The 27,442-nt window shown below is 41.6% G+C and overlaps 1 protein-coding gene across 1 annotated transcript; it reads right to left on the bottom strand.

Moving 5' to 3' along the window:
* Positions 1 to 1,280: 1,280 nt before the first annotated feature.
* Positions 1,281 to 27,287, bottom strand: lmln (leishmanolysin-like (metallopeptidase M8 family)). The gene is made up of 17 exons (XM_064976668.1): positions 26,931 to 27,287; positions 26,141 to 26,238; positions 26,003 to 26,033; positions 24,147 to 24,229; positions 23,822 to 23,939; positions 15,424 to 15,602; positions 5,136 to 5,241; positions 4,896 to 4,990; positions 4,611 to 4,728; positions 4,295 to 4,402; positions 3,886 to 3,962; positions 3,554 to 3,664; positions 3,142 to 3,274; positions 2,633 to 2,792; positions 2,165 to 2,295; positions 1,654 to 1,864; positions 1,281 to 1,532 (listed from the first exon to the last, which is right to left on the bottom strand). The coding sequence occupies exons 1-17, from the start codon at positions 27,057 to 27,059 to the stop codon at positions 1,432 to 1,434; spliced, it is 1,989 nt and encodes a 662-aa protein (XP_064832740.1). The 5' UTR covers positions 27,060 to 27,287; the 3' UTR covers positions 1,281 to 1,431.
* Positions 27,288 to 27,442: the final 155 nt, after the last annotated feature.

The following is a 27,442-nucleotide window of genomic DNA, read 5'->3' as shown; positions in this document are numbered from 1 at the left end:
ACATGTCATAAAATGTATCTATAAATGTATCTAACTGAAAAAGGGCTTGATGAAAATGTAGGTGATTCATATACTGTAAGGTCTGAGAATGTTGCAAACCTTGCACGACAACACTAGGTAACTGAACATCCTCATTTTAAAGTTCCGGTGAGGGGAATAAAGTATTCATTTTCAAATAGGTGGTAATTCATAAAGAAGCACTGGCACCTCACCATGATCAGCTAGCTACTCTTGAGGTATGGCTTCTTCTGATTTTGCTTACAGCTTACTGGCATCTCCTTCATTAATTCGATAAAGAAAAAGTGCAATCAATGGCTTATTTTTCCCCTTTTCTGATAGTAGCCTTACTTGGCACATACTTTTCCAGTATTCTGATGGTACTGTCTGGAGTACAGCGGCCCTAAAAGGGCAAAGTAGTGTGTCAGGAGGACATCGAGAACCTAAACTCTTGAGTTCTCCCTGTGTGCATCCCAAATGGCACCCTATTCCCTTTATAGTGCACTATTGGCACCATATTCCCTTTAAATAGGATGCCATTTGGGACTGTCTTAATGTGCCACAAACCGTGCCATGACTGGGATTGGAGACTGTTCAGAGAGGAGAGAAAAAACATATAGAGAACATTAAGACTTTCCAACTGTAACTTCAATGCCTTTCCTATCCTCAGACTTTCAAAGGACAAAGGTTAGTATTGTTTTCATTGATTATATCTAGCAATTTCATGAACAGTCATTGACAATGGGCCACTGTCTTGTCTGTTTCAAAACTAACATTAAAAGAAGTTCTAGGTTGTAGAAATGTGTTTAAACTAGACAGATAAGGTATTGTGGTTCAAATCCTTCTTTCAGGCATTTATAATACATAGACATTTTTCACTGCATTTTGTTTTAAGAATCAACATAACATTTGTTCAAAAGTATCACACATTTCCCTGACTTTGATGGGGCTAATGTGATTGTTTCCTAAACAACAGTCCTGACTTTTCCTTGATGATTTTCCAAAGATCAAATCCTATTCCCTATAGAGCACTACTTCTGGCCTGGGTAGATACACAGCCCCAGGCAGAGAACCTTTCATTCAGTCAGTCAGCCACCCACCTACCCAGCCAGTCAGTCAGTCATCCACCTACCCAGCCAGTCAGTCAGTCATCCACCCAACCAGTCAATAGGTCCATCACAAGTAGTGCACCATGTAGGGAATAGGGTGTCATCTGGGCCTCAGCCTCAGGCAAAGAAACTTTCAATCAGTCAGCCAGCCAGCCAGCCAGCCAGCCACCCACCCGCCCGCCCGTCCAGCCACCCGCCCAGCCCATCAAAAGTAGTGCACTATGTAGGGAATAGGGTGTCATCTGGTCCACTGCCCCAGGCACAGAACCTTGCAGTCAGTAAGTCAGTCACCCAACCAGTCAGTTAGTCAGTCACAGTCAGTGAGTCAGTTCCGCACACACAGGATAAATCCAGCTAGTAGAGGGATGAGGTTTAACAATAGAAGCCACAGAGTTACCACTAAGCTGGAGGAACTGGAGCACGGGTCTGGAAGAGAGGCAAAACAATTCCTTAATACCAAAAGGTTTATATAATATATCTAGTTATATAAAGTATATATGTGTGTGCATGAATATGGAAGGTAGGAAAGACAGGCAGGGGAACTCACCAATAGGAACTCTCCTGGTACTATTGAGGGGAGGCAGCTGTTGTGGTAGAGGACAGGCGCTACAGAAGTCTGAGCAGGCAGGACAGACGAGAACCCCGTTGTAGACCCAGTCATTAACACGCACACTAACTCTCAGCAGCTGACCGGTATGCACACACTGAAACTCAGTATCCTGCACCCATACTGTCAGACCCTGGGTCGAACAAGACATCTGGAAACAACCACAATATAACATTTCATTATTTGTTTTTTGTATGGGTCACTTAAATATCTGCCTGTCACACATTTATAACAGGGTTACCTATTTGTTAACCCAAAACACATAAACTAGACTGAGAATTTGTGATTGTGTAAGATCATGTGATAAAAGGATGAGACTTAAAGGTGGTAAACATTATTAAGAAGACTCCCACATTACATAGCTTGCAAAATATGGAAAAGTGACTAAACATAGATTGCAGAGATGCTGAAATGGAGATATCCATTTAATTTTTTACTCATTCTGCATTACCTTATAACAGCCACTTCCCCAGTCAGGGTAGGTCATGCGCCTGGTACACTGCTCCATGATGAAGGATGTCTTCTGGTACAAACACACAGAGTCTGGACCATACTGCTCAGCGCCATAGTTCCTCCACCAATCTGGAAGCAGTGTCAGGTAACCTACTCGTAAGTAGGGTTGAAAAATGAAGGAACATTTCCCAGAAACACAATTTTCAGGTTTTCCATAAATCCCAGTTGGAAGATTCTCAGAATTAGGAGGGAATAAGCAGAGAGGGAAAATGGAACACTCCAACAGGGAATCATCCAACTGGGAATCCTCCAGCTGGGATTTCTGGAAACCTGGGAATGTTGTGAATGTTTCCGGAATTTTGCAGACCTTCTAGTGAGTGAACAGTCTCAGAGTGCATTGTCCAAGGCCCAGCCGGGTCTGAGGCACCAAGAGGCAAGAACAATGCAAGAAGGAAATGGATATTACCGGGTTGGTTCTCCTGGACCCTGCAGTAGGAGTTGCGTTGGTACTCTCCACTCAGGTGCCAGCTGAATTCCTGGCTGAAGGGACAGTAGTCAGCGATCTCCACAGCTCCACCGTAGGAGGCAATGTCCCTCACAGAGACATCAGGGATATGGTCAAAGTACTGCAGGAGGGGAAGTGGACAAGATTTACTATATGGGGTGTACTATGCAGGTCACAAGTGGTCAACAACATCTTAAATAAAGACCATTTTAAATGTGTGTTTTGTTTGGTTTTGTTGCCTTTTTTGCCTTATAGGTACAAACTTTGCTCGGGTGCAAGTGTTAAGTAAATCGTTGAGTGTCATACACTTGCAATATTTATGTTTGTCTTCTAATCCTCTGTAGTGGTCCAATAGGTTTCTGACACAAACTCTTGCTAGCATCATGTGGTTATCACTGGGTGTATTGTCATAGCCTCGATTTCTAGAGTTTGTGACTTTGAAGGATGGCATTGTGAGACTAGTACTTTACCTGGTAGTCCAGAGGTATGTCCTGAGGGTACTTCTGCAGGTTGCAGACAGCCACAGCCAGCTGGTCCTGCCTGCAGGTTAGCTGGAGGGGTGTGGCACGTACCGTGTCACAGTAAGGGGTCACCACTTTACGACTGAAAAACAATAACACACAGAGGGTTGGATCAGGTAGAGCCACAGTTTGTCATTTAAATGTTTTTGTGTTTAAAAAATAAATATAATTTGTTACAATTTCTAATAGAGTTTCTAAGACTTGATGTTTGTGTTGACCCAAATGTTGACATATGAGACAGGGTGCGTTGTCTGGTGCTACTTTAAATTTGTTTAGGGGCATGCCATGTGCCTAGACATTTAGATGTTTCAGCCTGTTGTGTACAATAAGAAACCTTAACTCTGATTAGACACCTTCTTACCTCTGACGTTGCCTTTCAATCCAGAACTTACAGCTTTTCATCACAAAGTCACAGCCCAGGCCCTTGCCCCAGTCCAGCCTCTCTGCCATGCTGTAGTTGGCTCTGTACCAACTACATAGGAGACAAAGATGACCCGAACACATTGTACATCAAGTCAGGTAAACTCTTGAACTTCAATACAAATCATGTGTCAAAGTCAAAAACGTTCAATCACGCCAATGCTCAAGAAAAAAGAGCCAAGTTGTTTAATAGTCAAAGCTCTTGAAATTACATAAAATGTCATTATTTTCTTGTATTCCATATATTTTCTGGAAACAGTCAGCAACCTTTACCCTGTGTCTTCCATGATGGCCAAGGTGATCCTAGAAAACACTCTGTTTTGTGTGTGCGATCCAGTCATTGCTTCGTTCTGTTATCAATACAAACAGGAGAATCATCAAAGTATCATATATAGATTAATAATGAATCTATATGAGCATATAAATGCTGACGATGAGTAGTGAACTATAGATACATAAGAAATACAGAATTCACAATAGTTATACAGACTATGAAACTGAGTGAAAGGGTATGGTGTGGTTAGGTCTATATCAGGAATTCCATTACAGACATCAGTTCTACTAGGCTGAGTAAAGATACACCACAAACGTAGGCTACACATATTGTACAGAAGGAATCATTTCAGATAACAATAAAAACTAAGCACAGTACAATGCCACCAATCTTCAGCCCTCCTTTTACCTCTAGTAGCCTCTTCTCCCAGTGGTTCAGCTCAGTACCCATCCCTCCCTGGTTCTCCAGCTCCATACCCTCCAGAATGGGACAGCCAAAGTGTCTCCTCGCTTCCTCCTGCCAACACATGCAGGGATACAGGACATAAACATTAACCACATTACAGGACAGTACAGGGCAGCGCAGCACAACATAACAAAATAGCACAACACCACACAGAACAGCCCAGCATAGCCTCTACAAAAGGGGCATACTGTATCTACCCATGACAAATGCATGTAAATACATAATTCAATGGTGAGGAGGTTAAAACGAGGATTCTTACCACAACACGCGGCGTCACTAGAAGATGCACTTCATGACGGACCATCACTCCACCACGGATGTCCCATAATCGAGTCACTCTACGTATCACTGCATCACTCCATTGATACAGGCCTAAACTATAATAGAAAGCAAAAATAGTCTTAAATGTTAACAAAATGAATGAGAAAATACAATGCACAACAGAAAAACAATTAAAATATCATCTAAGCTTACTGGTTATTACAAACAGCACGATTATAAAAACAAAGTCTGACAGCAGAGGAAAATTATCAAGTATACATACCTCTCGTTGAATGCTGGTAGTCCACTTGCAAACCGAGGTGTCAATGGCTTGCCATTATAATCATGATAAAACGCAAACAGCCCTGCTGAAAAACCCTTTTGGGCAGATACGTAAAGATTACATTACTCAATCAATAATGCAATCTGTGTTGGACAGGTTTGATTGATTATCGTATTTATTTAGTAATTCATGACAAGCTTTGCCCCAATAGGAATATAAAGTAGATTCCAATGCACCCACCAAGGCATGTATGATTTCATGTTTGACGGTTGACAGCATGCTCTCAAACTCCTGAGGTTGGGTGGATATCATGTTGGGGCACAGGTTGGCATATCCAGCAATGGGCCTGAAAAGGTAAAGAGAGTGAAACTGACATTCATATGATATCATTGGGTTAAAATACCTATTCAGGGGCCAATAACTACCATGTCACCTACCAGACCCAATCACTACCTACGGCAATCTGAAATATCCTAAAATATATTCTAAGGGTGTATATAACCAGGTGTGTATAAACAGTAGGGGTGCAATGGTTCCCCAAACCCACTGTTCAGTTTCTGTACTGCAGGAACATTAAATGCTATTTACAATGTTCAGCATTCACAATGTTCCTTGCATTGTCTGTTGTGACCAAATTGTGATGTTGCGCCTCTCAAGTTGACTCTGATGCTGCGTTTGTAACCATGTGGAAGGTGGGAATTGACCAGTTATGAATTCGTAAATACTACTTGGATTCATTTGCGTGATTTGAACTCGTTGAGAAACGCTGATTGGCTAATGGCCAACAAGCTGTGGCAACCAAAAACTAAAAGTACAGCTAACATACTTATAAAACAAATTACAGAGTTAAAAAACAACATTAATAGATTTCTTCTTTTAAATAATGCTTTCTTGTTGCATTTACAGTAATGGCTGAAAATGCAATTAGAGGCCATTTCCTTAGTAGGTGACGTCAGAGGTTACCATGTGGGAGAAGTGGGTGCTCAGGGTGATAGACGAGTTTTCCACTAGTAATTACCAGTTTGAGGGCAGTTCAAGTGGATTTTCCCAGTTGTATGCGATAAATTCACACTAGTATACGAACGCACCATGACACTGCCTCTTTCAGTGCCAGATGCGCACTTATAAACGGGGCGTGTCTGTAGCGTGGTCCACTCCGGGGTAATGTGATTGGCCAATTAATTGAAAACTTCAGCTTTGGTTGGTTTACATAAAGCGGTTACTACCCGTGTTCTGAAATGGGTGCAAGAGGGAAGATCGTAATGTGGCTCGAGCACTGTCACGAGGTGCTGAAAGAAACCCCTTATTCCCAACTACCGTGAATGGGCGTAGCTCCGTGACTTTAAACAAACATTTTAACATGGCCTACCTACTGCTCTTGTAAGGTCTTTGGCCTGGTCAGAATCAGCTGCCAAGGGCTGCTTGAATGCAGGGCAGAATACGTGTTGTTGTTTCTTTGCGTTACCATCTTGCTCTGGTATACTGGGGTGATGTCGGCAAAAATGTGTCAACATATCAGAGGTGTTGGCAGCTGCATATGCTGTTGTCGTTTAGAGTTGGGACATATTGTAAAATTTTATCCACAACGCTCTGTCCATCGCCGTTGTAATCTACTTGGAAGCAAAAGTGTTTCCGAACTGGAGATATAAATGGAGGACAACTAAACTACATGGAATTGCTTTAATAAGGTCAAGGATAATTTAGCTATTTGATTTGGAATTTGGAAGACCCCTTGACGCATCAAAAACATATACAGTACCAGTCAAAAGTTTGGACACAACTACTCATTCAAGGGTTCTCTTTATTTTTACTGTTTGCTACATTGTAGAATAATAGTGAAAACAAAACAATGAAATAACACATATGGAATCATGTAGTAACCAAAAAAAATGACCCTCTTTACACAGGAGTTTACTACACGGGTTGGTCTTCCAACACAAACATTACATATGTCCATTTACCTCAGCTCATTGGCTATCTTTTTATTGTTGTATCATCCAGCTAGATTTCAAGTGAAAAGATCAGTGGTCATTAACTTCCAAAATGAGGTTAAAATACAGTCAATCAACACTGTGAAACAGTGGTCATATCATTGACCCTCTTTACACAGTTTACTACACGGGTTGGTCTTCCAACACATAAACATTATGTCCATTTACTTCATTGGCTTTTTCCCAGTCTTCAAATCGGTTTCTTACTTGTTGTCTTCAAATCGGTTTCTTTCAGTCAATATGTCCTGCGAAATGACCCATCAGGTTCGGTTGTGTTGCAATGAAACCAAACATGTTGATTGCAATGAAACCAAACATGACTGGAAAAGTCACGTTTAGTGTGTGTATTTACATCGAATGTGTCGTCGAAAATGGAATGAGACGGAATTCACGACAAGCGGTTCACAAAATGTTGTGTTAGGCTATAAAAATGGATTTTATCAAAGAAAAAGACCATTCATTGTGTAACAATGACCATTGGGATTGCAAACAGGAAGATCAAAGGTAAACAATTAATTTTATTGCAGTTTGTGATTTTGTTACGCCTGTGCTGGTTGAAATAGTTTTTTTTTTATGGTGCTCTATCCTCAGATAATCACATTATATTATTTGGCAGTAGATCCTTTTTAAAATTTGACAAAGCAGTTGGATTAGCAAGATTCTAGGCTTTCGAAACATGTGAGACACTTGTATTTTCATGAATGTTTAATATGACTATTTATGTATCGATCACCGTATGTTGTCGAATTTCATTCCACTAACGGGTTCGGTGCGCAGAGGTTAAAAAGTTAATTTGGGGAATTTTTTTCCTTCTTAATGCGTTTGAGCCAATCAATTGTGATGTTGTGATGTGACTAATTAAACGTAGTAGGTAATTATTCGATAAACAGCAGTAATCACATTAATGATCCTCAATTAAATCATGAAACAATTAACTTGGAATTTGGGGCCCCATGGGAAAAGTCGTTTACCGAGTTACTATCTCCCGACTTAAACTCTAAAGACGACCAAAATAGCTCTTCTTACCTCAATAAGTCAATTATTATTTCCTCATATCAGTCTTTATCTGAACGTCGTTGACCATGTAAATCTGCACAAACGCTAACTTAAGTGATGAATCAGCGATACACTAATTGGCTTAAATATTTTCTTTACTAACTAAATCACTAACTAAATACATAAAAACACATACACGGTTTGGAAACTACGCTCACAATAGTCAGAATATTTAGCCCCATAACCACTCATTCAGATTTGAAATGCAACATATATTTACGCATAGATGTCTCTCTTTTGAAACCACTCAATCAGTCTATAGCGAGTAGTTCGATGTAAGTTTCTGGATGTCCACCAGAAGTCAATGTCCTTAGTTGTATGCTACTTTGTCTTGGAGTGTTCGTTAGAATAGATACATCAGAGGTGTAACAGCCGGTGGTGATGGGGATCTATTCTTCTCTCCAGTCTTTGGTCAATTGTCCTAGACTACTTTACATGCAGAGCTGCAGACGGTGCATGTTTTGGTCTAGTCTATCTTCTTCACTCGTCGAGAGTTTCAGAGGGTCTTACCATTTTCTGGTCTTGGAGATTTAACCATTTCAACGTGTGGACCATGTCCTCACATTCTCTGGTCAGTATTTAAAGTCCTTTTAAGCACTCTGGCCTTGGACGGCGTTCCGTCCTGTTGACACAATGTCTGTGTTCACGGTGTGGTTACTAACTGGGCCCAGGTTTATATGAAAAGCCATCTCATTAAGAAGGATAAAATCACATTTGTATCTTTTCAAAAGTATTCTTAATCATTTATTTTATACAACATTTAGATGTAAAACCTGATAAATAGCACGTGTACACATTCAGAGTCACAGTTCTTGTTACATAGTCTTTCTGATAATTTTAACGACATCACAAAATAGACATTAATTTTCAATATTCCATCCCTCGTCATCCCCAACATTTGAATGTTGAAACATATTGTCCCAGTGTCTGTTCGTTAATGATGAAGTTTTGGCAAGAGTCTCAAGACACAGCACATTCCTCTGTTCAATACTGCAAGGCAAGAGAGAGAAACTTTACGACCGGGGTTAAGTCATAAACCCATCCCAACTCCCCCCTTCCTCTCTAGTGGGAGAGAAGGGGGGGGTCTGGCAATCTGTGCCAAGCTGATCTGGCGCCTTTGATCCTCACCAAGCTAGAGAGTCATGACAGTGATGTGTAGGGGTCGTACACATAAGTTAGCCCTATTTCGTAAAAGACCAAGTCAATATTACGTCAAGAACAGCTTAAATAAGCAAAGAGAAACAACAGTCCATCATTACTTTAAGACATGAAGGTCAGTCAATCCGGAAAAAGTCAAGAATTCTTCAAGTGCAGTCGCAAAAACCATCAAGCGCTATGATGAATCTAGCTCTCATGAGGACCGCCTAAGGACAGGAAGACCCAGAGTTTCCTCTGCAGAGACTGTTATAGTTTTGGCAAGTCGGTTAGGACATCTACTTTGTGCATGACACAAGTCATTTTTCCAACAATTGTTTACAGATTATTTCACTGTATCACAATTCCAGTGTGTCAGAAGTTTACATACACTAAGTTGACTGTGCCTTTAAACAGCTCGGAAAATTCCAGAATATGATGTCATGGCTTTAGAAGCTTCTGATAGGCTAATTGACATAATTTGAGTCAATTAGAGGTGTACCTGTTGATGTACTATAAGGCCTACCTTCAAATGCAGTGCCTCTTTGCTTGACATTATGGAATATCAAAATAATTCAGACAAGACCTCAGAAAAAAATTGTAGACCTCCACAAGTCTGGTTCATCCTTGGAAGCAATTTCTAAACACCTGAAGGTACCATGTTCATCTATACAAACAATAGTACGCAAGTATAAACACCATCATACCGCTCAGGAAGGAGACGCCTTCTGTCTCCTAGAGATTAACGTAATTTGGTGCAAAAAGTGCAAATCAATCCCAGAACAACAGCAAAGGACCTTGTGAAGATGCTGTTGGAAACAGATACAAAAGTATCTATATCCACAGTAAAATGAGTCCTATTATCGACATAACCTGAAAGGCTGCCCAGCAAGGAAGAAGCTCCTGCTCCAAAACCACCATAAAAAAAGCCAGACTACGGTTTGCAATTGCACATGGGGACAATGATCGTTCTTTTTGGAGAAATGTCCTCTGGTCTGATGAAACAAAAATAAAACTGTTGGGACATAATGACCATTGTTATATTTGGAGGAAAAGGGGAACGCTTGCAAGCCAAAGAACACCATCCCAACTGTGAAGCACGGGGGTGGCAGCATCATGTTGTGGGGATGCTTTGCTGCAGGAGGGACTGGTGCACTTCACAAAATAGATGGCGGCATGAGGGAGGAAAATTATGTGGATATATTGAAGCAACATCTCAAGTCAAAAAGTAAAAGCTTGGTCGCAAATGGCTCTTCCAAATGGACAATGACTCCAAGCATACTTCCAAAGTTGTGGCAAAATGGCTTAAGGACAACAAAGTCAAGGTATTGGAGTGGCCATCACATAGCCCTGACCTCACGCCTATAGAAAACATGTGGGCAGAACTGAAAAAGCGTGTGCAAACAAGGAGGCCTACAAACCTGACTCAGTTACACCAGCTCTGCCAGGAGGAATGGGACAAAATTCACCCAACTTATTGTGGGAAGCTTGTGGAAGGCTACCTGAAACGTTTGACCCAAGTTAAACAATTTAAAGGTAATGCATGTAATCTTCTGACCCACTGGGAATGTGATGAAAGAAATAAAAGCTGAAATAAAGCAATCATTCTCTCTACTATTATTCTGACATTTCAGTCTTAAAATAAAGTGGTGATCCTAGCTGACCTAAGACAGGGCATTTTAAGTAGGATTAAATAACAGAAATTGTGAAAAACTGAGTTTAAATGCATTTGGCTAAGGTGTATGTAAACTTCCAACTTCAACTGTATTTCCATATGTGTTATTTCAAGTTCTGATGTCTTCACTGTTATTCCACAACGTATACAGTGGTAAAAATAAAGAAAAAAAAACTCTTGAATGAGTAGATGTGTACAAACTTTTGACTGGTACTGCATTTAAACTCAGCATAAAAGAAACGTCCTGTCACTGTCAACTGCTTTTATTTTCAGCAAACTTAACATGTGTAAATATTTGTATGAACATAACAAGATTCAACAGACATGAACAAGTTCCACAGACATGTGACGAGCAGAAATTGAACAAAGTGTCTCTGAAAAAAAGAGGGGGGAGACAAAATCAAAAGTAACAGTCAGTATCCTGTGTGGCCACCAGCTGCATTAAGTACTGCAGTGCATCTCCTCATGGACTGCACCAGATTTGCCAGTTCTTGCTTTGAGATGTTATCCACTCTTCCACAGAGGCACCTGCAAGTTCCCGGACATTTCTGGGGGGGAATGGCCCTAGTCCTCACCCTCCGATCCAACAGGTCCCAGATGTGCTCAATGGGATTGAGACCCGGGCTCTTCGCTGGCCATGGCAGAAGACTGACATTCCTGTCTTGCAGGAACGAGCAGTATGGCTGGTGGCATTGTCATGCTGGAGGGTCATGTCAGGATGAGCCTAAAGGAAGGCTACCACATGAGGGAGGAGGATGTCTTCCCTGGAACGCACAGAGTTGAGATTGCCTGCAATGACCACAAGCTCAGTCCGATGATGCTGTGACACACCGCCCAGACCATACCGACCCTCCACCTCCAAATCGATCCCGCTCCGGAGTACAGGCCTCAGTGTAACGCTCATTCCTTCAACGATGAATGCGAATCCGACCATCACCCGTGGTGAGAGAAAACCGTGACTCGACTGGCAAAAAGTGCTTTTCACTGACCTGTCTGGTCCAGAGATGGTGAGTTTGTGCCCATAGGCGACGTAGTTGCCGGTGATGTCTGGTGAGGACCTGCCTTACAACAAGCCTACAAGCCCTCAGTCCAGCCTCTCTCAGCCTATTGCAGACAGTCTGCGCACTGATGGAGGGATTGTGTGTTCCTGGTTTAACTCAGGCAGTTGTTGTTGCCATCCTGTACCTGTCCAGCTGGTGTGATGTTCAGATGTACTGATCCTGTGCAGGTGTTGTTACACGTGGTCTGTTACTGCGAGGAGGAACAGCTGTCCATCCTGTCTCCCCGTAGTGCTGTCTTAGGAGTCTCACAGTATCGACATTGCCATTTATTGCCCTGGCCACAACTGCATGCCTCCTTGCAGCATGTTCACGCAGATGAGCAGGGATCCTGGGCATCTTTCTTTTGGTGTTTTTCCAGAGTCTGTAGAAAGGCCTCTTTAGTGTCCTAAGTTTTCATAACTGTGACCTTAAATGCCTACCGTCTGTAAGCTGTTAGTGTCTTAACGGCCGTTCCACAGGTGCATGTCCAGTAATTCAAATCAAAGTGTATTTGTCACGTGCGCCGCATACAACAGGTGTAGGTAGACCTTACAGTGAAATGTTTACTTACAGACTCTAACCAATAGTGTGAAAAAAGGTATACGTGTGTGTGTGTGTAGGTAAGTAAAGAAATAAAAAACAGTAGCAAGACTATATACAGACACTGGTTTGTCATGCTTATTTAGGTATTATGTACATAAATGTATAGTTAAATTGACTATGCATATATGATAAACAGAGAGTAGGGGGGTACACGATGCAAATAGTCTGAAGTACCTTGCGGTCGGAGGCCGTGCAATTGCCGAACCAGGTAGTGATGCAACCGGTCAGGATGCGCTCGATGTTGCAACTGTAAAACCTTTTGAGGATCTCAGGACCTATGCCAAATCTTTTTAGTTTCCTGAGGGAAATAGGCTTTGTCGTGCCCTATTCATGACTGTCTTGATGGGTTTGGACCATTATAGTTTGTTGTTGATGTAGACACCAAGGAACTTGAAGCTCTCAAAATGCTCCACTACAGCCCAGTCGATGAGAATGGGGGCGTGCTCGGTGCTCCTTTTCCTATAGTCCACAATCATCTCCTTAGCCTTGGTTACGTTGAGGGACAGGTTGTTATTCTGGCACCACCCGGCCAGGTCTCTGACCTCCTCCCTATAGGCTGTCTTGTCGTTGTCGGTGATCAGGCCTACCACTGTTGTGCCGTCTGCAAACTTAATGTTAATGATTGTGTTGGAGTCGTGCCTGGCCATGCAGTCGGGAGTGAACAGGTAGTACAAGAGGGGACTGAGCACGCACCCCTGGGGAGCTCCAGTGTTGACGATCAGCATGGAAGATGTGTTGCTACCTAACCTATCCTTACCACCTGACGACCTGTCAGGAAGTCCAGGATCCAGTTGCAGAGGTAGGTGTTTAGTCCCAGGTTCCTTAGCTTAATGATGAGCTTTGAGGGTACTATGGTGTTGAACACTGAGCTGTAGTTAATGAATAGCATTCTCACATAGGTGTTCCTTTTGTCCAGGTGGGAAAGGGCAGTGTGGTGTGCAGAGTTTGCATCATCTGTGGATCAGTTTGGGCGGTATGCAAATTGGAGTGAGTCTAGGGTTTCTGGGATAATGGTATTGATGTGAGCCATTACCAGCCTTTCAAAGCACTTCATGGCTACGGACATGAGTGCTACGGGTCTGTAGTCATTTAGGCAGGTTGCCTTTGTGTTCTTGGGCACAGGGACTATGGTGGTCTGCTTGAAACATGTTGGTATTACAGACTCAATCAGGGACATGTTGAAAATGTCAGTGAAGACCTGCCAGTTAGTCAGCACATGCCCGGAGCACACGTAATCCGTCTGGCCCCACAGCCTTGTGTATGTTGACCTGTTTAAAGGTCTTACTCACGTCGGCTATGGAGAGCCTCAGTGTTGCTTGCCTCGAAGCGAGAATAGAAGTGATTTAGCTCGTCTGGTAGGCTCGTGTCACTGGGCAGCTCACAGCTGTGCTTCCCTTTGTAGTCTATTATAGTTTGCAAGCCCTGCCACATCCAATGAGCATCAGAGGCGGTGTAGTAGGATTCAATCTTAGCCCTGTATTGACGCTTTGCCTGTTTGATGGTTCGTCGCAGGGCATAGCAGGATTTCTTGTAAGCGTCCGGGTTAGAGTCCCGCACCTTGAAACGGCAGCTCTACCCTTTAGCTGAGTGCGAATGTTGCCTGTAATCCATGGCTTCTGGTTGGGGTATGTTCGTACAGTCACTGTGGGGACGACGTCCTCGATGCACTTATTGATAAAGCCAGTGACTGATGTGGTGTTTTCCTCAATGTCATCGGAAGGATCCCGGAAAATGTTCCAGTCTGTGATAGCAAAACAGTCCTATAGTTTAGCATCTTCATTGAACAAGCAGAGAATATTTTCATCAAGGATCTCTGTACTTTGCTTGGTTCATCTTTCCCTCGATCCTGACTAGTCTCACAGTCCCTGCTCCTGAAAATAAATCTCCGCAGCATGATGCTGCCACCACCATGCTTCACCGTAGGGATGGTGCCAGGTTTCCTCCAGACGTGACACTTGGCATTCAGGCCAAACAGTTCAATCTTGGTTTCATCAGACCAGAGAATCTTGTTTCTCATAGTCAAGAGTCCTTTAGGTAAACTCCAAGCGGGTTGTCTGTCATGCTTTTTACTGAGGAGTGGCTTCCGTCTGGCCACTCTACCATAAAGGCCTGATTGGTGGAGTGCTGCAGAGATAGTTGTACTTCAGGAAGGTTCTCCCATCTCCACAGAGGATCTCCAGACCTGTTTTTGCTTTGTAATTATTGTGTATTGTGAATATTTAATACATTTTAGAATAAGGCTGTAACATAACAGAATGTGGAACAAGTCAATGGGTCTGAATACTTTCCGAAGGCACTGTATATGTGAGAGATATCAGAAAGATCTAGGAAACATATTTGACATGTATTTAACCCCTAATTTTTTGTCACTAAAACAGTCTCTATTAATAATTCCATATATTTTTTTGACTGGTACCGGGGGACCTTCAGACGAGTCTTGTGAGCATCCTTGAGCAAAGCAAGAGTCTCACCTTTACACAGAGGGGTCATACTAGTGTGTAGCCCAAACTGTTGGCACACCACACACAGAAGTTGGCAGATCGGCTGCAGCGCCTTCAGACGAGTCCCAAGACACTTGTGGGGTTGTAGAGCAAAACGTGTTCGTGAGAGTCATCTTTCCCTAGAGGGGTCATAATAGTTTGTAGACCAAACCGTTCGGACGCTACAGACGATATTTGGGATGTCTCATATTCTGACAAACACTGCTCTTTCAAAGGTGGATGCAAAAAAGCTGATATCTCTAGTTTAAACTGACAGATTTTTATGGGGATTTGTATTATGCTATTTAGATTTCTGCAGCCTTTGGAGTTAATGTATTTATTTAGGTTCACATTGTGGACCGAACTGAGGTCCCTGTACCGAACAGTTGGGGAACGAATACGTGTACCGTTACATACATAAGCATTTCGCTACACTCGCAATAACATCTGCTAACCATGTGTATGTGGCCAATAAAATTTGATTTGACATTCCTAATAAAGATGTACTGTTACACCCCTAATAAAAGGTGTATAGGGTTGCAGGCTTACCTATCCAGCTCAGACTCCAGCTGACAGTATGCAGCATAGGCCACAATGTTCTCCTGTCCACAGCGTTCTGTAGTCACCCCGCTGACGTAGAGGACAAAATCAGCCCCTTCCACCCCCTTCCCGTCCGGAGCTCCTGCCGAGCCACACGACCTCCCGGTCTCGCTGCACACCTTGCATTGCTGGAAATCCGATACACAGAATACCATTTTTATTTCACTTTAGTTATTTAACCTTTATTTAAACAGGAAAGTCACATTGTGACCCAGGTCTCCTTTACAGGTGAGCCCTGAATCTACAAGTAAGATTTGAAATACCTTGCATTACTGAAAATAACATGGACATAATAATAACAACATCGTCAAAGTACAGTACTTAAGACCAACATCATCAGACAACCTTTATATAGGCCTACCAGTTGAGCATATTTTTAAAAATACATGTTTAATTGATAGGGATAGGTGGAATAAGCAGGGAGAGAGCGGGAAGACCGTGTGAAGAACGGAATTGGATCCCACGCAGGCATGTGGATCGCATGTGCGTCGAGGGCGGTTTCTTATCATTCCATTTAACCTTGGTTAGTCTCATTGAGATAATGTCTTTTGAAGAAAGACCTGTTCAACATAGCAGCAGAACACAATAACAGCAAGTCAGGTGAGAAGATATCCTGGAGAGGAAACCCAGTTGAGCATGTAAGCATAGGTTTTAACTATTCAGGCCAAGTCAAATAAAACTATTTAAAGTGATTAAATGTACTGTATGTCTAAAAGAATAATGTCACTGGTTAAAAAGGCCAAGCTTAAAAGTTGAGTAACAAGCAAGAGGTCGTCCTTTGTGCTCAGTTGGAAGATAATTGTCCTTGTAACGCCAGGGTAGTGAGTTCGATTCCCGGGACCACCCATACATAAAACGTAAGCACACGACTAAGTCGTTTTGGATAAAAGTGACTACTAAAATAAATACAGTGGCAATAAAAAGTGTGTGAACCCTTCAGAAATACCTGGATTTACACATAAATTGGTCATACAATTAAATTTGATCTAAGTCACAACAGACAAACCCAGTCTGCTTAAACTAATGACAAACAAATTCATGTATTTTTCTTGTCTATATTGAATACATCATTTAAACATTCACAATGTAGGTTGGAAAAAGTATGTGAACCCCAAGGCTAATGACCTCTCCAAAAGCTAAATTGGAGTCAGGTAACCGGGAGTACAATCATTGAGACGAGATTGGAGATGTTGGCTCGAGATGTCCTGCTCTATAAAAATACATGTAAAAAAGATTAAGAATTGTTGACTTGCATAAAGCTGGAAAGGGTTACAAAAGTATCTCTAAAAGCCTGGATGTTCATCAGTCCACGGTAAGACAAATGGTCTATAGATGAGGAAAGTTCAGCACTGTTGAAACTCTCCCTAGGAGTGGCCGTCCTGCAAAGATGACTGCAAGAGCACAACGCAGAATGCTCAATAAGGTAAAGAAGAATCTTACAGTGTCAGCTAGACAAAGACATCTCTGGAACATGCTAACATCTCTGTTGACGAATCTACTATATTCAGCAAAAAAATAAATGTTCCTTTTTCAAGACCCTGTCTTTCAAAGATAAGTTATTTGGATTTTTACAAATTAACAGATCTTCAATGTAAAGGGTTTAGACACTTTCACATGCTTGTTCAATGAATCATAAACAATTAATGAACATGCACCTGTTGAACGGTCGTTACGACACTAACAGCTTACAGACGGTAGGCAATTAAGTCCACAGTTATGAAAACTTATTGCACTAAAAAGGCCTTTCTACATACTCTGAAAAACACCAAAAGAAAGGCCCAGGGTCCCTGCTCATCTGTGTGAACGTGCCTTGGGCATGCTGCAAGGAGGCATGAGGACTGCAGATGTATGTGGCCAGGGCAATAAATGGCAATGTCCATACTGTGAGACGCCTAAGACAGAGCTACAGGGTGACAGGACAGACAGCTGATCGCCCTCGCCGTAGCAGACCACGTATTACAACATCTGCACAGGATCGGTACATCCGAACATCACACCTGCGGATGGCAACAACTGCCCGAGTTACACCAGGAATACACAATCCCTCCATCAGTGTTCAGACTGTCTGCAATAGTCAGAGAGGCTGGACTGAGGGCTTGTTGTAAGGCAGGTCCTCACCAGACATCACCGGCAACAACGTCACCTATGGACACAAACCCACCATCACTGGACCGGACAGGACTGGCAAAAAGTACTCTTCACTGACGAGTCACAGTTTTGTCTCAGCAGGGGTGATGGTTGGTTTCTTGTTTATCGTCGAAGGAATGAGCGTTACACAGAGATCTCTACTCTGGAGCGGGATTGATTTGGAGGTGGAGGGTCACAGCATCATTGGACTGAGCTTGTTGTCATTGTCATCTCAACGCAGTGTGTTACAGGGAAGACATCCTCCTCCCTCATGTGGTACTCTTCCTGCAGGCTCATCCTGACATGACCCTCCAGCATGACAATGCCACCAGCCACACTGCTCGTTCTGTGCGTGATTTCCTGCAAGACAGGAATGTCAGTGTTCTGCCATGGCCAGCAAAGAGCCCGGATCTCAATCCCATTGAGCACGTCTGGGACCTGTTGGATCGGAGGGTGAGGGCTAGGGCTATTCCCCCCAGAAATGTCTGGGAACTTGCAGGTGCTTTGGTGGAAGAGTGGGGTAACTTCTCACAGCAAGAACTGGCACATTTTGTGCAGTCCATGAGGAGGAGATCCACTGTAGCACTTAATGCTGCTGGTGGCCACACCACATACTGACTGTTACTTTTGATTTTGACCTCTTTGTTCAGGGCCACATTATTCCATTTCTGTTAGTCACATGTCTGTGGAACTTGTTCAGTTTGTCTCAGTTGTTGAATCTTGTCATATTCATACAAATATTTACACATGTTAAGTTTGCTGAAAATAAACGCAGTTGACAGTGAGAGGACGTTTATTTTTTTGCTGAGTTTATATAAAAAACACTAAGCAAGAATGGTGTTCATGGGAGGACACCATGGACGAAGCCCATGAACAAAGCCACTGCTGTCCAAAGAAAACATTGTTCGCAAAAGTGCACATGGATGTTCCACAGCGCTACTGACAAAGTATTCTGTGGACAGGTGAAACTACAGTTGAGTTGTTTGGAAGGAACACACAACACTGTGTGTGGAGAAAAAAAAGGCACAGCACACCAACATCAACACCTCATCCCAACTGTAAAGTATGGTGAAGGGAGTATCATGCTTTGGAGCTGCTTTGCTGCCTCAGGGCCTGGACAGCTTGCTATCATAGACGGAAAAATGAATTCCCTCGTTTATCAAGACATTTAGCAGGAGAATGTAAGGCTATCTGTCCGCCAATTGAAGCTCAGAAGTTGGGTGATGCAACAGGACAATGACCCAAACACAGAAATACATCAACAGAATGGCTTCAACAGAAGAAAATACGCCTTGAGTCCTGACCTCAACCCGATTGAGATGCTGTGGCATTTATGCAGAAGTCCAGGTAATTCCAAAGGGTTCACATAACTAATATAATATACAATAGCAAGAAAAGGTAAGACAAAAGCTCTTGGAGAGCAGTTTAAATAAATGCGTGCCTCAAATGACCCTTGACTCGGAAGGGCTAATCATGTTTGAGGCTGTCAGGTCAGTGAGTACGCACTCCGACCTAAGCCGTATCATAATCCAGATTTTGCTGAACTGGCGTAGGATGCATGAGCTAATCCCATAACTCCAGAATGGTCCAGGGGTGCCCTGGTGGACAACGTATGAGTTATTTTTTAAATGTATTTTTTATTAACACACCCACCCTCTTCGGGGAAGACAAATATTTGTTGTTACAGTTTTTTTGCAACATATACATCAATTGTACATATCACACTTTACATATACTGTACATTTTACATACTTGATACTTTTACATACAGCAATCATATTACAATAATACATTACCGAATTTGAGCTCTTTATTCCTACCCCCCAGCCACTCTCAGCCCATCCCACCTATCACCGTAGACCTCCCTCATTTGGTTTCCATGTGCCACATATTATTCAAATATGCTGTTAAATTCTACATTCAATTTGGAACCTTTTTAAATCACAGTATCCACAGATTGTGAGCTAAAGATGAAAAAAAATGTCTATGTGTATTATTATTGATTGACTGACTATGGCTTTCCAAATCGCCCAAGACTGTTATTTTTAAGGTTCATTTTAAGTGAATGTTTAAGTGAATATATTTTAGATTAGAAACACAAAAGAACTGTCAATCTCCCTCGGCCTGGGGCTCCATGCAAGATCTCACCTCGTGGAGTTGCAATGATCATGAGAACGGTGAGGAATCAACCCAGAACTACACGGGAGGATCTTGTCAATGATCTCAAGTCAGCTGGGACCATAGTCACCAAGAAAATAATTGGTAACACACTACGCGGTGAAAAACTGAAATCCTGCAGCGCCTGCCAGGTCCCCCTGCTCAAGAAAGCACATATACATGCCCGTCTGAAGTTTGCCAATGAACATCTGAATGATTCAGAGGACAACTGGGTGAAAGTGTTGTGGTCAGATAAGACCAAAATGGAGCTTTTTGGCATCAACTCAACTCGCCGTGTTTGGAGAAGGAGGAATGCTGCCTATGACCCCAAGAACACCATCAAACATGGAGGTGGAAACATTATGCTTTGGGTGTTTTTCTGCTAAGGGTACAGGACAACTTCACCGCATCAAAAGGGACAATGGACGGGGCCATGTACAGTCAAACCTTGGGTGAGAACCTCCTTCCCTCAGCCAGGGCATTGAAAATGTGTTGTGGATGGGTATTCCAGCATGACAATGACCCAAAACACACGGCCAAGGCAACAAAGGAGTGGTTCAAGAAGAAGCACATTAAGGTCCTGGAGTGGCCTAGCCAGTCTCCAGACTTTAATCCCATAGAAAATCTGTGGAGAGAGCTGAAGGTTTGAGTTGCCAAACGTCAGCCTCGAAACCTTAATGACTTGGAGAAGATCTGCAAAGAGCAGTGGGACAAAATCCCTCCTGCGATGTGTGCAAACCTGGTGGCCAACTACAAGAAAAGTCTGACCTCTGATTGCCAACAAGGGTTTTGCCACCAAGTACTGAGTCATGTTTTACAGAGGGGTCAAAAACGTATTTCCCTCATTAAAATGCAAATCAATTTATAACATTATTGACATGCGTTTTTCTGGATTTTATTGTTGTTGTTCTGTCTCTCACTGTTCAAATAAACCTACCACTAAAATTATAGACTGATCATTTCTTTGTCAGTGGGCAAACATACAAAATCAGAAGGGATCAAATAACTCCACCCCCCCCCCCCCTCACTGTGTATGTATGTATGTATGTGTGTGCATGTACAGTGGGGCAAAAAAGTATTTAGTCAGCCACCAATTGTGCAAGTTCTCCCAAAAAGATGAGGCCTGTAATTTATCATAGGTACACTTCAACTATGAATGACAAAATGAGGGAAAATAAATACATAAAATCACACTGTAGGATTTTTAATTATGGTGGAAAATAAGTACTTGGTCAATAAACTTTTGTTATCTCAATACTTTGTTATATACCCTTTGTTGGCAATGACAGAGGTCAAACGTTTTCTGTAAGTCTTCACACACTGTTGCTGGTATTTTGGCCCATTCCTCCATGCAGATCTCCTCTAGAGCAGTGATGTTTTGGGGCTGTTGCTGGGCAACATGGACTTTCAACTCCCTCCAAAGATTTTCTATGCGGTTGAGATCTGGAGACTGGCTAGGCCACTCCAGGACTTTGAAATGCTTCTTACGAAGCCACTCCTTCGTTGCCCGGGCGGTGTGTTTGGGATCATTGTCATGCTGAAAGACCTAGCCACGTTTCATCTTCAATGCCCTTGCTGATAGAAGGTTTTCACTCAATCTCACGATACATGGCCCCATTCATTCTTTCCTTTACACTGATCAGTCGTCCTGGTCCCTTTGCAGAAAAACAGCCCTAAAGCATGATGTTTCCACCCCCATGCTTCACAGTAGGTATGGTGTTCTTTGGATGCAACTCAGCATTATTTGTCCTCCAAACACGACAAGTTGAGCTTTTACCAAAAAGTTCTATTTTGGTTTCATCTGACCATATGACATTCTCCCAATCTTCTTCTGGATCATCCAAATGCTCTCTAGCAAACTTCAGACGGGACTGGACATGTACTGGCTTAAGCAGGGGGACACATCTGGCACTGCAGGATTTGAGTCCCGGGCAGCGTAGTGTGTTACTGATGGTAGGCTTTGTTACTTTGGTCCCAGCTCTCTGCAGGTCATTCACTAGGTCCCCCTGTGTGGTTCTGGGATTTTTGCTCACCGTTCTTGTGATAATTTTGACCCCACGGGGTGAGATCTTGCGTGGAGCCCCAGATCGAGGGAGATTATCAGTGGTCTTGTATGTCTTCCATTTCCTAATAATTGCTCCCACAGTTGATTTCTCCAAACCAAGCTGCTTACCCATTGCAGATTCAGTCTTCCCAGCCCGGTGCAGGTCTACAATTTTGTTTCTGGTGTTCTTTGACAGCTCTTTGGTCTTGGCCATAGTGGAGTTTGGAGTGTGACTGTTTGAGGTTGTGGACAGGTGTCTTTTATACTGATAAGTTCAAATAGGTGCCATTAATACAGGTAACGAGTGGAGGACAGAGGAGCCTCTTAAAGAAGAAGTTACAGGTCTGTGAGCCAGAAATCTTGCTTGTTTGTAGGTGACCAAATACTTATTTTCCACCATAATTTGCAAATAAATTCATAAAAAAATCCTACAATGTGATTTTCTGGATTTTTTTCCCTCATTTTGTCTGTCATAGTTGAAGTGTACCTATGATGGAAATTACCGGCATTTCTCTTCTTGTTAAGTGGGAGAACTTGCACAATTGGTGGATGACAAAATACTTTTTTGCCCCACTGTATGTATGTGTGTATGTATGCATGTATGTATAGCATTCTGTTAGTGTCAAGAATTTTGTATAATAATACATTGAAAAATCAAGTGTCATTTTTTGTATCAGTTCATATACCATGTGCCATGGAATTGGTACATCAAAAATCTCTTCCCATTTATTTTGGAATTAATGTGTGACATAGCAATTTTTGAAAAAAGGATGAGCCTTTCTTAATAATCTACTGGAGAACCAGTTCACATTTAAGTATAACTTATGTATGAGGAGTGATGCTTTTAGTGAGAGGTTTAATGTTTTAATATTTAAATAATTTTAACCCCAAAACTCATATTCATTATATAAATAGGCATGTAACATTTTTTCTGGTTGAATTTTTTCTGGCTTAGCGTTCCAAATAGTGATTTGTTTTGCTCATATGATTTAAAAAACAAATCGTCTGGAGTAGGCAGTACCATTCGTAAAAGGGTAAACTGTGATAGGACCAAAGAGTTAATCAATGTGATTATTCCATTAATAGATAAGTATTTACCTCTCCATGGTTGCAGAATCGTATATTGTTTTTTTCAAACTGGTTGTGGTAAGTCAATGTATATTTTTTCCAGACATGAATACCAAGTATGTCTACTTTACCATCCCTCCATGTTATTGGTAAACTACAAGGTAGTGTAAACATGATGTATTTTAATCGATCCAATACATAACATGGTACTCTTGTCATAATTGGGTCTTAGTCCTGAAAGGCTAGAAAAGTGATCAAGATCTTCAATGAGACCATGCAGGGATCCTGATCATGGTTTTACGAAAAAACGAGTCATCCATATAGATTAACACTTTGGTTTTTAACTCCCGGAATTCTAAACCTTTGATGTTCTTGTTGGATCTGACTCTTAATAGCTAACATTTCGATGGCCTTAATATATAGATATGGAGACACCGAACCGCCCTGTTTTACTCCTCTTAACAGCTCAATACTTTCTGAGAAGTAAAATAGTAAATAATGGTTACACCTGGAGTTGCTGTACATAACTTTAACCCATTGTACGAGATTCACCGAAATTAAAGTAGTCCAGGCATTTATATATAAATTCTAGTCGTACTTTATCAAAAGCCTTTTCAAAATCTGCTATGAAGACCATGCCTGGCATCTTTGATATTTCACAATGTTCAATTGTTTCAAGTAATTGTCATATATTATTTCCAATATATTGTCCATGTAAAAAACCTGTCTGATCAGGATGAACAATATCTGGTAAAAACCTTTTTTATTTTATGTGCGTATGAGTCCATTTTCATCAATAATAATTCACCACCAGGAATCACAAGGTAATAACGGCGACCAATAACAGTAACCAACACTGACTAAATAGGTTGGTTGATAGAGTAGGTATTACTAATAACTAGTCTATCAACCAACCTACCTGGTCACAACACCTCAGTGGCGTAGACAGACCTGCAGATGATGCTCAGGAACAATGACGGGTCCACACTTTGTGATGTCTGCACATGATCCCTGGCAGTAGCGGTGAGGGTCATCTTTCTTCCTCAGATACTGATTGGTCACACATTGTCTGAACAGGAACAGACAATTTTATAATGCAAGAGAAAGATACTGACCCTCTGATCGAGCCTTGTTTAAGGTCAATCTATTTTATTGAATAATCTTGAACATCTTAAAATGCTACACACCCCAATTTAATTACAAACGTGAAAATATAGTATTTTCTTCTTGAGATTAGAACATGTTATTGGACTGTGTTGGAGGGTGAGCTCTCTACCTGCTGAGTAGTATAGGCCCTGATTTCCGGCGAACCTGAAAAACCTTCTGTAAATAATCAATTGCTTGTGGAAAAAGTTTATCCTGTAGAAAACAAAAAGGGAGTACCTATGATACCAGCAGCCAGCTAGGATACACAAAACATAATATTAGCCTGGTGCAACAAAACTTAAAGGTAAGATTATCATGTAGATGTGATAAACGTGACACACACACACACACACACACTTGAAGTCGGAAGTTTACATACAAATTTTAATGACTCCAACATAAGTGTTTTTCAACCACACCACAAATTTCTTTTTAACAAATGATAGTTTTGGCAAGTTGGTTAGGACATCTACTTTGTGCATGACACAAGTCATTTTTCCAACAATTGTTAATAACAGACAGATTATTTCACTGTATCACAATTCCAGTGGGTCAGAAGTTTACATACACTATGTTGACTGTGCCTTTAAACAGCTTGGAAAATTCCAGAAAATTGTCATGGCTTTAGAAGCTTCTGATAGGCTAATTGACAGTCAATTGGAGGTGTACCTGTGGATGTATTTCAAGGCCTACCTTCAAACTAAGTGCCTCTTTGCTTGACATCATGGGAAAATCAAAAGAAATCAGTCAAGACCTCAGAAAAAAAATTGGAGACCTCCACAAGTCTGGTTCATCCTTGGGAGCAATTTACAAACGCCTGAAGGTACCACGTTCATCTGTACAAACAATAGTACGTAAGTATAAAAACCATGGGACCACACAGCCATCATACCACTCCGGAAGGAGGCGCGCTTTGCTTCCTAGAGATTAATGTAATTTGGTGCAAAAAGTGCAAATCAATCCCAGAACAGCAGCAAAGGACCTTGTGAAGATGCTGGAGGAAACAGGTACAAAAGTATCTATATCCACAGTAAAACGAGTCCTATATCGACATAACCTGAAAGGCCGCTCAGTAAGGGAGAAGCCACTGCTCCAAAACCGCCATTAAGAAAAGCCAGACTACGGTTTGCAACTGCACATGGGGACAAAGATCGTACTTTTTGGAGAAATGTTCTCTGGTCTGATGAAACAAAAATAGAACTGTTTGGCCATAATGACCATTGTTATGGAGGAAAAAGGGGGACGCTTGCAAGCCGAAGAACACCATCCCAACTGTGAAGCATGAGGGTGGCAGCATCATGTTGTGGGGATGCTTTGCTGCAGGAGGGACTGTTGCACTTCACAACATAGATGACGGCATGAGGGAGGAAAATTATGTGGATATATTGAAGAAACATCTCAAGACATCAGTCAGGAAGTTAAAGCTTGGTTGCAAATGGGTCTTTCAAATAGACAATGTCCCCAAGCATACTTCCAAAGTTGTGGGAAAATGGCTTAAGGACAACAAAGTCAAGGTATCGGAGAGGACATCACAAAGCCCTGACCTCAATCCCATAGAAGATTTGTGGGCAGAACTGAAAAAGTGTGTGCGAACAAGGAGGCCTACAAACCTGACTCAGTTACATCAGCTCTGTCAGGAGGAATGGGCCAAAATTCACCCAACTTATTGTGGGAAGCTTGTGGAAGGCAACCCAAAACGTTTGACCCAAGTTAAACATTTAAAGGCAATGCTACCAAATAAAATTGAGTGTATTTAAACTTTTGACCCACTGGGAATGTGACGATATAAATAAAACCTGAAATAAATCATTCCGACATTTCACATTCTTAAAATAAAGTGATTATCCTAACTGACCTAAGACAGGGAATTTTTACTAGGACTGAGCTTAAATGCTTTTGGCTAAGGTGTATGTAAACTTCCGACTTAAACTACACACACCTGCATGTCAACAGGAAAGAGCTCTGACTTCATTCACTCCAACATACCTTCACAAGTCTTCTTTTATCTGAGGTTAACCTTTGGAAGAAGACATAACATGTATACAATAACAATGAGATCAGCTTACGGTAAGGCCAGGAACACACTTATAAACTCTGAGAATAGTAGGACAGAAATAAACTTACTTGTCCACACTTGAATCATAAATTATTTTTATATTTAATTGTTGATCAGAGCTTCTTTTGGTTAATCTTTCCGACTTCAGATATACTTTATGGACAACCTACAAGAAGAAGCATTGTTGAAAGCAAAGCAGCTACTGTATTATCATCAGTGGTGTAAACTACTAAAGTAAAAAATACAAGTACTCGTTATATTTTGAATGCTTAGCAGGACAGGAAAATTGCTTAATTCACACACTTATCAAGAGAACATCCCTGGTCGTCCTTACTGCCTCTGATCTGGCAGACTCACCAAACACATGCTTTGTTTGTAAATTATGTCGGAGTGTTGGAGCATGCCCCTGGCTACCCGTAAATAAAAACAACTTTTTTTTAAATGATGCCGTCTGGTTTGCTTTATAAGGAATTTGAAATGTATCCTTTTACTTTTAATACTAAATTATATTTAAAACCAACAACTTTTAGACTTTTACTCAAGTAGCATTTTACTGGTTGACTTTCACTTTTACTTTTGTAATTATTTTTTCTCAAGGTTTAGTATCTACTTTTATGACAATTGGGTACTGATTATCATGTAGAAACACCTTGAGATGAGTGAACCACATGATTAGCATCATTTTTGTCATGTAAAGAATACATTTAAGTGCATGCATTAAATGAAACGTTTAATAATTTGAGAGGAAATAGCTAAAATGTTAAGATAATCGACACGGAACGCCCCTATTGACATTGCTCGAGCGCCCTCCTTGGTTAATTGATTCCTTACGACAAAATAGCGATATACGACACTTACCTCCGACAGAGATGGGACTTGATGTTTACACGTATGACAATGCACAAACAAAAATAGAAGTGAGAAGGTGAAAATACGTCTCAGTGACCCAAACAGCTTCCAAAAGCGTCTCAGCTCCGTCGCCATCATATGTCCAGCGACAGTCGTGATTCAAATCCTGTTTCATTCATCGCTATCTACATAATCACAACTCACATAGATAAATATGCCGCTCCACCACTATGTTATTGATAGGTATGCATCTTATTACTCCTCATTAGGACGGTGAAACCCACTTTACTCGTGTGTTACTTGCTAGCTTTAGCCTTTAGTTTAGCCAAAGATCACTGTTCTATCTGTGACCCTGCTTACATCGCCACTTCCGGGTCGTCAGATTTTTCTGAAAAAAGCTTCACAACAAAAGTCTTTTATCTGAGCAATACAAGGGCTGCATGCTAAACGGTAACAATATTTCTAACCACACCGGTAATGTATCCAAGAATGTCCATGTCGTGTGTAAAAATGGAACAAAA

This window comes from Oncorhynchus masou, chromosome 10 (assembly GCF_036934945.1).
Source record: "Oncorhynchus masou masou isolate Uvic2021 chromosome 10, UVic_Omas_1.1, whole genome shotgun sequence".
NCBI lineage: Eukaryota > Metazoa > Chordata > Actinopteri > Salmoniformes > Salmonidae > Oncorhynchus > Oncorhynchus masou.
Note: the sequence above shows the minus strand (reverse complement) of the source record. Positions and strands in the feature narration are given on the sequence as shown.

Bases quoted from the DNA above. Each gene is read 5' to 3' on its own strand.
- lmln (XM_064976668.1), bottom strand. From the start codon at position 27,059: ATGATGGCGACGGAGCTGAGACGCTTTTGGAAGCTGTTTGGGTCACTG. The intron at 24,230-26,002 runs GTATGTTGGAGT...TGTTTTCTACAG, and splicing joins ATAAAAGAAGACTTGTGAAG to GATAAACTTTTTCCACAAGC. The intron at 1,865-2,164 runs GTAATGCAGAAT...GGTTGTTTCCAG, and splicing joins GGGGAAGTGGCTGTTATAAG to ATGTCTTGTTCGACCCAGGG.